Genomic DNA, 13,994 nt, shown 5'->3' with positions numbered 1-13,994 from the left:
GACTCCAGCAGGTTTAAAACAGTAGCCCTGGAAGGGAAGAAAAAGATGTTCTCAGAGGTGTGGTGCACGCTGCACAATTTTGGATTGGTGATCATCAAGCAATGAGCAGAATAAACAAAAAATGGTGAAACAGGGCAAATGAAATAAATTTTGCGGTGGCGGGGGGGAATATAAGAAAGTGTGGGAAAGCAGCGACGCAAAAGCGAAATAAACAGGATAAGAGCTGGAAGAAGAGCGATTGGGGGAAATCAAGACAAAACCACCCGTGTGTATTTGTCAGACAATAAGTCTAAGGCGGGAACACTGAGCCTCTCGCCCTGTCTATTGAAGGGAGAGTTAGATATGGTTTTGACAGACAAGGCTGAGCAAGGTGAAGGGACGAGGTAGGGGAAGTTTTGGGGGTTGGGGGGGGGGGGGGGGTATCGGCATGGTGGAAGGAGAAAGGAAAATGCAGCAAAGGCTATACTGAGATCAGCGATGATTTTATCAATTGGTACAGCAAGCTGGGAAGGGCCAATTGGCCTAATTCCCAAGTGCCAATGATTTGCGTCTGTACAGCATACTTAATGCAATAAAACTTCCCAAATTGTTTCAAAGATATTTTGTCAAACAAATTTGAACACAAAGTCACATAAAGAGACATTGGGATGAAAGACCCAAGCCTTGGACCAAAAGGTAGGTTCAAAGGAACCTCTTAAAGCCGGCTGCAGTGATTTGCAAATAAAGATAGGCATTTCAGCTGTCGTTGGACAGACAGCCAATATCGGCCAGTGCCACATGGATGATGAGCGAATAATAAGTTAGGATGTGAACAACATATATGGAGAGAAAGCGCTGCAATAATTTACAGGTAAAATAAAGGAATGGATTAAACTTTCCACGTGTTGAAATCGAGGCTGGGCTATAGTTACAGAGCTGGAATTCGGCAGCCTTTGCAATAGAGCTGATTGATGCTTGGTAGCTTATCCTGGGATCAAAGGTTGCAAACAGTTTGATTTGGACTCAAACTGTTAGCAAGGAAAGTGATGGAATCAATGGTAAGAGAACGGAGTTTGTGACATACACGAGCGAAAATATTGGATGTCGAAGTTTGTGGAAAAGTGGGTCTGTGGGGGATTGCAGGTCCAACCAACAAACGTTGATATTGTGTGTTTGGTTCTTGATCCTGTGGGATAGCAAAGAGAAGACCTCACAGAATCATCATAGAGTCAAATAGCATAGAAACAGACCCTTCAGTCCAACCTGTCCATGCCAACCAGATATGCCAATCTGATCTAGTTCCATTTGCCAGCACTTGGCCCATATCCCTCAAAATCCTTCCTATTCATGTACCCATCCAGATGTTTTTTAAATGTTGTAATTGTACCAGCCTCCACCACTTCCTCTGGCAGCTCATTCCATTTGTGCACCACCCTCTGCATGAAAAAGTTACCTCAGTTCCTTTTCAAATCGTTCCCCTCTCACTTTAAATCTATGCTGTCCAGTTTTTGACTCCCCCACCCTAGGAAAAAGAGCTTGGCTATTTATCCTATCCATGCCCCTCATGATTTTATAAACCTCTATAAAGTCATCTTTCAACCTCCGATGCTTCACGAAAATTAGCCCCAGTCTATTCAGCCTCTCTCTTTAATTCAAACCATCTAGTCCCAGTAACATCCTTGGAAATCTTTTCTGTATCAGCTCAAATTTAACAATATTTTTCCAAGAGAAAGTTGACCAGAATTGTACACAATATTATAAAAGTGGCCTCACTAATATCCACTACCACCACACCATGATGTCACAGCTCAATGCACTGACCAATGAAGGCAATTGTGCCAAATGCCTTCATCAACGCCCTCTCTACTTGTGACTCCACCTTCAAGGAATTATGCACCTGCACTTGTAGGGCTCTTTCTTCAGCAACATTCCCCAGGCCCCTACAATTAACTGTATAGGATTGGCCCTGATTTGCCTTACCAAAAAGCAATGCCTCACATTTATCTAAATTAAACTCCATCTGCCACTCCTCAGCCCACTGGCCCATCTGATCAAAGTCCCATGTGAGATGGTCTTCATCACTGTCCACTACACTACCAATATTGGTGTCATCTGCAAACTTATTAACTATACCTCCTATTTTACTCCAAATCATTCATATAAACGATGAAAAGCAGTGGACCCAGCACTGATCCTTGTGACATACCATGGGTCACATGCCTCTTGTTGTTAATTATTAAAAACTTTTGGTAAGGAAGAAAGCCAGATGGCACAGGCCAAAAGTAAAGTAATGTGTTTTGGTTTTGGAGGCTCACAGTAATGCAAACCTATGACAATTAATGTGAAAATCCTTTGAGTTATAAGCTTTTACTTAAAGATGCAGCCATTTTCAAATTGGTTTGTTTTGTAACTTCAAGTTTGTAACAAGTGCTATGTTTTCAGCTTTAATTTGTTCACGGCATCAACAGCTATTTTGGAGTTACACATGGTTTTTCACATTAAAGGTGTTGTTAGACTTTGAAATTTTGGAGAATGTTTAGCTGTATTAATGTGTAGCATTTGGGACATTATTTAATCACTTGGGGATGATGCTACAGACACACATAAGCAGACACTTAAATGACTTAATTGGTGCAATATTGTGTAAGATGTAGAAGGTTGATACAGACAAGCATGTTGCAAAGGAGGATGATTTTACAAAGAAATTGGCATAACAGAGAATAAAATAGGAGGTAGCAGGAAGTGAGGGTGACCAATATTTTTATAAGAAGTAATTCAGAAATTACCTAACCAATCTGAAACAGATTGTCTACTAATCATGGCAAGCAAATCAATGGTCAAAATGTCTCTTGTCATGCACATGGCTAGTGACTACAGGTTACTCATCAGTGGCTCATAGTAATTTGGTGGACAAGAATGGAAGACACAAGGAGAATTTCAATCAACTGAAGAGAACAAGAGACACGTGCCCAATCAACCAATGACATCAACTGGGGTTCTGAAGTGGATTGACTGAGAAACTACTACTTTTATGATTCATAATTTCTTTTGGACTTTTAATGCTGAAATTAACAAATTATGTGAAACATCTGAAAACATTGGAGTAAGAGGAGCAGTTTTTGGCATCAGACTGGATAGCTGGTTGTTGCAAAAAAATGTTTTTGTTGGCTTTTAACCATCAGAATTGTTATGCTTCGTCCAAGTATGATGGTCTCTTCTCATGAAGGTAACTCAGAACCACAGCATTGATGGGGTTGGCCAAATTCAGGTTCTGATCAATGGTGGGAAGATGGGAGGAAATTTGTGTAGTGCATAAACATTGGCTTAATACCATTATGTATTTTGTCCAAACAGAAACATAAGAACTGAACCACAGAGGTGAGAGTTAACGTCCTTGACATCAAGTATGCATCATGAAGTATGGCATCAAGGAGCCCCAGCAAAACTAAGGCCAGTGAGAATGATGAGAAATCCTCTTTGCCAGTTGGAGTCATCCCTAGCACAATGGAAGATGACTGTAGTTGTCGCAGGTCAATCTTCACAGCTTGAGGACATCTCTGCAGGAGTTCCTCAGGGTAATGCCCTAGACTCAGTCATGTTCAACTGCTTCATCAATTGCCTTCTCTCCTTCATAAGATCAGAAGTAGGGATGTCCATTGATGATTGCACAATACTCAGCACCACTTGTGACTCCTCAAGTACTGAAGCAGCCATATGCAGCAAGACCAAGGTTGATAGGGGACAAATAACATTTGCATCACTCTAATGCCAGGCAATGTCAATATCCAGCAAAAGAGAACATAACCGGTGCCTTTGATATTCAATGGCATTACTATTTCTAAATCCCCACTGTCAATATCTTGGGGGTTACCATTGACTAGTAACTAAATTCGACAAGATATGTGACTACTGTGTGTAGATCAGAGATTAGGAATCCTGCAGTAAATAACTCACCTCATGTCTCCTTACTGCTGATCTTCATCATTTATCAAACACAAGTGAGAAGTGGAAACACTCTCCATTTGGCTAGATAGGTGCAACTCCAGCAATACTCGAGATGCTTGAATTCATCCAGGACAAAGCAACCCTCTTGATCAGCACTCAGTCCACCACTGTCAACATTGATTCCCTGCACCACTGATGCTCAATACGGCAGTGTGCACCATCCATTAACTAGACTGCAGTTCACCAAGGTTTCTCTGGCAGCACCATCCAAACTCAGAACCTCAACCACTTAGAAGGACAGAGTGCAGCAGATATATGGGAATATCACCACCTGCAGCATCTATTCCAAGCCACTTACTATTCTTGTTTGGAAATATATTGACATTCCTTCAGAGTTGCTTGTTAAAAATCCTGGAATTCCCCTCCTGAGAATACTGTGGATCTACCAACAGTGCATTGACTGCATTGATTCAAGTAAGCACCATGGCCTTCTTCAGGGCAATCAGGGATAGGAAATGAATGCTGGTTCAGTTAACAAACCCACATTCCTTTGAATGCAAAATTCTGTAAAATGGACCAGACCAGACCCCCTCAAGATATTTTAAGAAGGTAGCCTAGACCTTAACTTTTTTCTTATTTTAAAGGTAGGTGTGAAGTGTGTGTTCCAGATGTGATGCGATTGGTCAAACTACTTGACATTAAGCAAAATGCAATTTATTTGTAAACTGGAGTTAAACTACAAACAAAGAAAGAGGAATTTAAAATAACTCAACTATTGGAAAACTTAACAAAATAATAGGTCCAGTACATATTGCTAATTAATTGTTCCAAGATAGTAACACCCCACAAACAAACCCCTTGGCAAAAAGGCAAATTCAGACACAGATTCTTACAGGCAATTCTTCAGTCCAGGAGGAAACAACATCAAGAGAGATTTCAGAGAAAGTAGCAGCTGGGAATCATTTACTGAAGCCCCAACTCTTCTGGGACCGCAAACACCTTCTGACTGCTCCGGCTAAAAGAAACTAGAAAGCTTGATGTATGAGAGCTGGCCACTCTCCTTTCATTGTTACAACTATATTTTTAAAAAACCTGAATGCTTCCAGTGATTGTTGACTGAGGTTCTCTCCAGTGGCCACTTCTGCACCTCTGTCTTTACAACTTCTCTTAAAAATAAAACCAAGACAAAATAATCTTTTTAAAATGTAGCATCATCACAATGGTATTTGAGCAGTGGACACAGAATATGAATTCCAGATTCTTGCTCAAAGAACTAAAGAAAACGATTAGAATTGTTGGGAGGAGACGTTATCCCTGAATTAGATTACTGGCTGTCTTCTCACAGCATGAAGGGTAGACATTTTTTGCCAGTTTATTATCGGGATACTGGGACAGGATAGGAGCAGAGGTCTAGATTCAACAGAATCGACAGTGACTGGTTTCCTACACAGTGTTTAATACTGGCAATTATATGGACGGGATTTAGTCATGGAACAATACTGTTAAGTTACTCTGGATGTGTTCATCCTTCGTTTTAAGAGCAAAATAAATGACAATAGACTTTACTTGTCTGTTCAATAATTCGCCATCGAAATTTCTAATTCTTTGACTGCCTCTCAATCCCTCGTGCACACGTTTCGACTCCTAGGGCTGTTTGCTGCTGTTTTGGTTAATTGCAGGACGGGGCTTCCAGGCAGAATTGTACCGAGCCCAAAACGGAGAGAGGAGGCGATTGAACGAATGGAATGCTAGTGGAAGCCGTAATATGAACACAGTGAGAACTGAAACCAAGCAGCCAGGAGCTGGCTGTGAAGGCTGGTCAGCTGCAGAGTGCTGAACGCAGTTTAACTGGACCCTCTTGGAAATTAGATCAAGAAATGATTCAGACCGAAGGTGACGATGCAGCTACAATGCGCATTCAAAGCCGTCACTTGTTGTTTAATCGTAGATCATACTTCACCAGGACTGAACGTTTCGCCGACTTAGAGGATTAAGGCAGTCATTGGAGAGATTCCTCTCTTGGCTCCCTTTCTGGAGAATGTTGGGGCGAGCAAGCCGGTTGTGGAACAGATGCAAGTCGGTGAGGGATGAAGGGTGGTCCTCCTCTCGTTCCTGCCCTCCCCGGAGCACTGACGTCTCCTGTGCAAATGGGTTTTAAAGAGACCAGCCTTCTGCTATTTCCCGGTGTCTGTCTGTCAGGCTGCCAGAGTCAACACGTGTGTGTTGGAGCCCGAGGTTTCACGCCTTCTCTCTCACGCACACACACATACACTCCCCGACTCCAGAGCAAGAAATGGCTCTGCAGAGTTTTTTCTCAGGGACCCGACCAGAAAGCTATTAGCTAAAAGCGGCCGAGAAGCGGAGGAGGGTGGGGGAGAGACTGTCCCCCTGTGACATGCAGTGAGCTTCTGCAGTGAGCAAGATCTGACGGAAGAGACGGTGACTTGCAGTGCTCTCTCACCATGGAGCTGAATGTGTGGCAAGGGAATGACTCTGAGCCAGGGAACCAGACCGAGGAACTCGACACTAAATTCCTGCAGCCCAAGTGGCAGATTGCTCTGTGGGCGCTCGCCTACTCCATTATCGTGGTGGTCGGAGTCTGCGGGAACCTGGTGGTCATGTGGATTATTCTGGCCCACAAGAGGATGCGGACAGTGACCAACTACTTCTTGGTCAACCTGGCTTTCACCGAGTGCTCGGTGGCTGCTTTCAATGCTGTCATCAACTTTGTCTACGGCATCCACAACGAATGGTACTTCGGCCTCGGCTACTGTCGTTTCCACAACTTCTTCCCCATCACTGCCATGTTCGCCAGCATCTATTCAATGACTGCTATCGCCCTGGACAGGTGAGCTTTCTACCCCGAGGCGCAAGTTTGAACCGTGCCAACAGCTTGCAAGGAAAGGCTGGGACTTCTTTTGTCACTGTTCACCAGAGCAGGAGAGGTTAAGGAGTGACTTTTTTTTTAAAGCGTGAGGGGTATAAGATAAGGTGTCTTTTCGCGAGGGTGGGGGGATTTCAGGACTGGGGGCATATTTCAATATGAGAGGAGAAAGATTTTAAAAAGACTTGAGGGGCAACTTTTGTTTTTGCACAGAGAGTGGTTTGTATATGGAATGAACTTCCAGAGGAAGTGTTAGGAGCGGGTGTAGTTACAATGTTTAAAATACATTTGGGTAAGTACATGAATAAGAAATATTTGGAGGCAGGAGGGCCTACTGTAATCCGGGATTATGGTCGGCATGGATTGGTTGGGCTAAAGTCATGACCCTCTGACTCGAAATGCTTGTACACCTCTCTGAATGCTGCCTTCCTCTCCTGATGCTTCTAACGCTGCCTCTGCCTCTCCGTGTCGCTCTGGCTCCCGGTCCAGTTTCCACATCCCTCTTTTTCTACACACCAGCTGCGGGGAGGTCATTTTGAACTGAGGCTCGTACAGATTTAGATTTGGTGTAGCTTTGGTAGTACAGACTTGATGGGCCGAAGGACATGTTCTGGGCTGCTGTGTGGTTCTCTGCTAAAGTGTTCGGACCAAGTTCTCATGTTCTTGGCCCCGCGCTGCGGCCTCGCTATTGAACCTCATGCTGTAGTAGGTGACGCTCAGAAGCGCATTGGCGATTTCGGCACCTTCTCTACTATCGTTGCCGCACTGACACCGGCGGCTTCAGGCAGGGACAATCCGCTGTCTCCCACATGGAGCTGAGTCTGACCGTGCCGCCGCTGTCCGTTTTCCTCTCTGTGTGACCGGGGCACGCTCCCTCAAGACCAAATGCTGGACAGCAATAAGGCGAGCCCGGGGTTAGACCACAATCCGCTTGGTTCAACACACCGTCTCATTTCTCCCCGTTCACAGTCAGGGCTCTCTCTCTCTCTCTCTCACTCACACACACACACAGAGACACACACAGAGACTGACATACATACATACACAGACAGTCAGGCGCACACACATATACATGCACACTCACTCACGCACACACACTCTCTCATACATACACACACGTAGAGACTCGCCAGCAAGTCCTAAACACTGCAAATCTAAAAGCGCAGTCTGCAGCTGAAAGAGATGCTGGTGAGACAGGTCAGAGCTGGGAGTCATTTTCACAGCAAAGGTGTCAATGCTGAGCGATAAACTGTGAAATATGTCTTTAATTTTAAGAAAATTAAGGCTCAATTGTTCAAATGAATCATCTCAAAGTGAGGGACGGTGCAACTTCACAACCTTCTCACAGTTGTGACTGGTTTGACTGATTTCCAGCGACATCCTTGGTTTGAGAGATGTTAATCTTGCTGCACCTTTTCTTTTATCCGTGCATCAGGCGAGATGTTCCATGATTTGGATGTGTGATCTCGTTAAGTTAACAATACTGCCTGGCTAACTCGGTATGGCTGGTTCATTTATGGCCCCCGCCCCAAACCCCCCACTTTGAAGTTTGAACAGAAACATCTGAAAAGAAGCAGCGGTTTGCCAGCCCTTTTCTGCCGCTAGACGCACGTTTAACAGAGAGGGCAAGACCGCTGTTCTGTTTGTAGACGACGCATTCAATTCCAAGACGGGGCAGTCTGACATATCCAGAAAGGTTGTCAAAGTGTCAGTAAACAATCACGAAAGACGGAAATTGGACAAAGTCTTTCTGCTGCTGACCAAACATTGAGATGTGGTTCTTCTCTAACCTCTGAACACTCCCACTTTCATTTGGTGGAGCTTCTAAGCTTTCAAATGTTTTAAAGTGGCATTGTGGACATTGAGCTTATGACATACATAAAGTTGCCAAAGTAGACAAACTCAGAGGCAGTGTACTTCAAGCTCATTCTGGACAGAAGTGTGTAGGTAAGCACGATCCTTTCACACGGATCTGCTAACAATCAGCTTGACAAGTTTTGCAAAATGCTGGGATACACGTTTTTATTGTGCAGAGGATTGTACATTCATAAAATCATAAATTAGTTTAGGTTAAAAATGTGTGAAACCTGCATTGTTTGCACCAATGCTGTAGTGACGCTTTCTGTTGAACATTTAAAACATGAACTAGTTTACTTTAAGATTTACTGGTTTTATTGTCCTGAAACATTTCCCTTTAACGTCGAGAGGAGCTGCCTCAGTGGAGTCAGTAAGCTTGATACTGCGTCAGAGCTGAACTCGATCAGTGAATTGCAATGATGAAGCGGGCGGTCTTCAGGGACCTACTCATCACGACTGTGCAACATGCCTTCAGCTCCCACTCACTGTCAGACTCAATAATACTGCTCAGCCCCTTCCCCACCCCTCTCACTAGATAATAATTAACTTTCAAATCCAATGTCCTTCTGCAGTTTAGCAGAGAAAAGGAACTCACTTCCAGACAGGAAAAGTGATACTTAGCTTTGTGGAAGTCAGTCAGAAAGGTGCAAATTTAGTCGAAAGCAAATTTAAAATTGATAGACCGAAGTACTTGTTTTGTCATTTTTTTTTTAAAATGTGTATCCATCCTGCTTCGGGCAGTCTGGTTCACGGGGACCAAGCTCAAATATCCAATGGGCTGTCCATTTATTCTTGGCATTTTTCCCGGAGAATAAAAATGTATGAAATAATCCCCAAGACAGAACGTTCGCAAAGCGTGTATACTTTAACACTCAAGGGGTGCGGAATGGGGATAAAGGGGTTGGAATCATTTCAGTTGGTCTATTTAGTTAAAGGCCAAATAGAATGGTGGAGTAATTGTTAAACGTTGAGAGAGATCAAGTGGCGGGGCATAGGATTCATTGCACCAATAACCCTTCCTTGTTGTTTGCGTGTAAAACGTTTGCGTGTAAAACCCCTCAATAACAACAATTTACGGCTTGAGCAAGTGAAACGTGCCAATGTGACTCACTAGGGCGTATTCAGACAAGACAAAAGTGCAATTTTGCGTCAGGAGACTTCAATTTGAGGAAAAAAAAGGGTCAGTGAATGCAGGGTCTCAATGTTGTGGGATGGGAATTCCTTAGCTCAGGACTTTAAAGCATAGTTTCCAGTGATGGTGTGAAAGAAACTGGATGGTCAAGAGGATAGCTTGAAGGAATGCGATGTTCTGGCAGGATTGTAAACCTGGAGGAGGTTATGGAGAATGAGGCGAACAGGCGATTTGAACAGTAAGATGTAACCTTTCAAGATTGAAGTGCTGGTAGACTGGGAGTCAGTGAAAAGCCGACTCACAGGCCGTGGATTCAGTTAAGATATGGACGGCAGAGTTTTCAATGTACTGAAGCAGAAGGAAAGCGGAAGATGGGCAAGGATGTAAACAATGTAGTTCTTATTGAAATGGCCTGACTTGTGAAAAGAGAAACGCGGCAGTGAATAATGAGGTTTCCAGATCCACCGTCAGACAAATCCATAAATCTTGTTTTAAAATCTCCATCCCACTCACAATTTAGTTCCGACTTCCCGGAACAATATTTGCCAGAATGATACTAAATCGGCTTTTGTTTTGAATATTGACCATTTTTTTAATTTTTCAAAAATTGACGTTATTCATGAAATAATTTGTAAGTATATACATAAGTACATCAGTCTGTACAGTCTTTGCAGGGGAAAACACAAACAAAACGTTGGAATTTTGTTATTTCTCAGTTTCTCTGCACTTGGAAAAGCAAAGGCATTTTCTACACTACGTCCACAGCAACAATATGTCGCATTTATAAAACAATTGTATAACGGCATGAAATGTCCCAAAGGTTCTACAAATGCCAATATCAAACACATCTCGATATGGGCCTTTTAAAGTGTTTTGAGTTATAAGGAAAGACTGGGACCTTTTTCATTGGAGGTAGAAGGTTGAGAGGCAGTCTGATAATATAATAAGAGGGAGACATGGAGTTAATGGTAGTTGTATTTTCCCTAAGTTGGGAATTTCAAGACAAGAGAGCAGATTTTTAAGGTGAGGGGAGAGAGATTTTAAAAAGACATAAAAGGCAAATTTTTTTACACATGGTGGGAGTGCGTGTGAAATAAGCTTCCCGAGGAAGTGGTGGATATGGTTACAATTACAACGTTTAAAAGACATTTGGATAGATACATGAACAGGATGGTTTTGGAGGGAAGCAGGCAGGTGGGGAGTAGTTTGGGATGATGTTCGGCATGGACTGGTTGGACTGAAGTGTCTGCTTCCGTGCTGTACGACTCTGAGATCCTAGGTGATAGTTTTAGAGGAATATTATAAATGAGAACAAGGTAGAGAAAGGCAAAAGTTGAGTGACAATATTCCAGAGCTTCAAAACCAACGCAGCGAAAGTAATTCAAATTGGGGTTGCACCAGACCCTAGAGCAATGCAGTTCATCTCGGTGAGCTTACAGTGATGGGGAGCAACAACTGCTTTGTCACTGAATGGATGAACCCTGATGCAAAATCCAATTGCCACGGATGCTTGCTTCCTATTCATGGTGGCACGGATGACCATTCATTTATTCCTTGCACTGTTTTAGATATGGAGACAAACGCCTGCTTCATCCATATCACATGACCAAGATCCTCAGTGGGGAAGAAGTCTGACTGAGACCTTTAGCTTGTGGAAACCCACAAAGGGGTTCTCACATTTACCAGCAATCAGAATTCTGTCAGCGTCACTTAGTAGTACCAAGCCTGTAACTGGGCTGTTCGTTGATACAGTGTGGTACACTGTGAATATCGTTGAACTCGATTCTCTAAGAAAACAAGTTTATTTTACTTGTTCATGTATTCATAGGCGTTGCTGGCTGAACCAACATTTATCACCTGCCTCTAAGGTGCCTTTGAGAAGGTGATGGTAAGCCTCTTTCTTGAACCGCTGCAGTTCATGCAATGAAAGTGGACCCACAACAATCACATTGAGGGAACAACGTCAGGTTTGTGAGTAAAGGGAGCAGGGGGTTGTGAGCTGCAGGTGGTGTTATTCAAATGAAAATCCTGCCCTTGTTCTTCTAGATGATAGTAATTGTAGGTTTAGAAGGTACTGTAGAAGGATCATTAGTGAATTTCTGCAGTGCATCTTGTAGAAAGTAAACACTTGCTACTGAGCGTAGGTGCTGGAGTGAGTAAATGCTTGTGAACATGGTGTCAATCAAGAGGGCTGCTTTGTCCGAGATGGTATCACTTGTCGAGTGTTGTTGGAGCTGCCCCCATTCACGCAAGTGGGGAGTGTTCATCGCACTCCTAGTCATTGGGAGACATGCACTGGTTTCATATCACTAAGCTGTGAAGCATTGAGAAGGGAATGGCCAAATGGGAGTGCAAATCAGTGTTCTCCGGCCTCTCCAAGCCCCAAATTCCACTCTCACTTCACTGTTGAATGAGGTAGGTTTTATTCAGCATGGCGTCTTTGCTTGTGTGCTGACAACTTCTCCCCGTAAAGGGAATGGGAAATCAGGCAGGAGATGGCGTTCTGCAAATTTGTTTCCAATTATTCCTTCTCCCCAGAAGGTTTCGTGTCATTTGAAGCTACCATTTTGCTTAGTCCAGGCTAATGTTTCAACGTACAGGCTATTCTCAATCTTCTGATATATAATTCGCCACAACTCTGAATCATCCCCCGCGCAAATGTCATTTCACTCACTTTGCCTACGCGTTGCCACCGTTCCCAACTAGGGTTTCAATACAGTGACCCTGTTTCCTTGTTTTAAAAAGGATGTAACTCGCTCTTGCCTTACTCTGACCGTCATCCAAGTCAAAAACTGGGCCGAATTTCATCCAAAGAGTCCAAACTTCCTGTCGTGTCTTTGTGAAACGCATTTTTGGATTTTTAACAGTCCAACAAAGGGCTATTTCTATCCAAAGGACAGTCAATAGCTCAAAGACCCTGTACTTTGCGCAGGTGCAGCATCACTGGCGAGCTCTGACCCAGACAATATTTATATTGCCAAGCATCTTTTACTGGAAGGTTGCTGTTGTCACATTGGTTAAACGGGAACAGGGCAAGGGCCGCTTTCTTCTGGCGTAGTGGAGATGAGTCATTTCTGCCCTCACATCGGGAAGGAAATAGCCAGACTCCTAACTTCAGAGGGCGGTCTTGTTGAGACGTGACCATGATAGGGCTCGGCGCGCGGAAAGCTTGGTGTCCTGAAGGGATTTGAGGCAACCTTCTATAAGAACTGCAATTGAGGAATGACTTGGGTGAAATGAGCTCAAAATCCAGTCTTCATTTTGTTGAAATCTTTGTGGCGCAGCTAATTCCGGAACAGAAATAGCAATTAGAGGAAACATTCAACTTGAGAAATTATACACAGAAACAATCAGATTTGTCAAGTACACACATTTTGAAATGCACTTGACAATGGTTTACATTTGGTTTGTCAGAGATTTAAACTGGTACTGTAATTTCTGTCTATTTTAGGCATTCCATTTAATTAGACAGGATTTCAGTGCCTCCAATTCAGATAAATAGTAAGAAAGAATGATTAACATTTTTATGGCATCTTTATTCACCAAAACCCTCAAAAATGATGAAGTGCTTCCAAGGTCTACTCACCATTGTAATCTAGGATTTGCAGTAGCCAATTTGCACAAAGCAAAATCCCACAACATAATGTGAATATCAAGCATTACCTATTCTTAGGTGTTGGATGAGTGACAGAGGGGCAATACCCCGTTACTCTTTAATTAATGCCAGGTGATAGTTTAAATCCAGCTGGGAAGTCGAAAAGGGAGTCAGTCAAATGCTGCAAACAAAGACAGCATGTTTGACAGTGAAGCATTCCATATATATAGCCTAAGGTACAATTGTACCTCAGTGAGATTGTGGCTTCAAGTCTCTGGAGAACTACTTGAACATACAATTCCTTAACTCAGGTCTCCAAAACATGGTCTGCAAACCAAGAGCCATTGCATATTGTCAACGTATTGGAAGTTTTTTTGCACCCTTCATTCACCACTTTACATTTCACTAAACGTTCTAGTTCTGATGAATCCTGGAATATTCACTGCTTGGACATAGTTCTTTGACTTTGGATGATGTTTTTAAATCAACATTAACCTTTGCCTGGAGCATGTATGACTATATCTCTGAATGGATTTGAATTTGCTGTGCATCTCTTTCAAATCAAATGGAAGATAATTAAAAAATATACGATAAGTTTAGAA

The 13,994-nt window shown here is 43.0% G+C and overlaps 1 protein-coding gene across 1 annotated transcript in view; it reads left to right on the top strand.

Moving 5' to 3' along the window:
• Positions 1–3,143: 3,143 nt before the first annotated feature.
• Positions 3,144–13,994, top strand: part of LOC122543139 (substance-P receptor-like) — a 45,230-nt gene continuing 34,379 nt past the window's right edge. Inside the window, exon 1 of the mRNA XM_043681485.2 lies at positions 3,144–6,772. Coding sequence (XP_043537420.2) covers positions 6,387–6,772 — 386 coding nt within the window. The 5' untranslated portion in view covers positions 3,144–6,386. The remainder of the gene's footprint in view (positions 6,773–13,994) is intronic.

The sequence above is a fragment of the Chiloscyllium plagiosum genome, unplaced genomic scaffold, assembly GCF_037043375.1.
Source record: "Chiloscyllium plagiosum isolate Xiang-an unplaced genomic scaffold, Cpla_swu_hap1 HiC_scaffold_48, whole genome shotgun sequence".
NCBI lineage: Eukaryota > Metazoa > Chordata > Chondrichthyes > Orectolobiformes > Hemiscylliidae > Chiloscyllium > Chiloscyllium plagiosum.
Note: the sequence above shows the minus strand (reverse complement) of the source record. Positions and strands in the feature narration are given on the sequence as shown.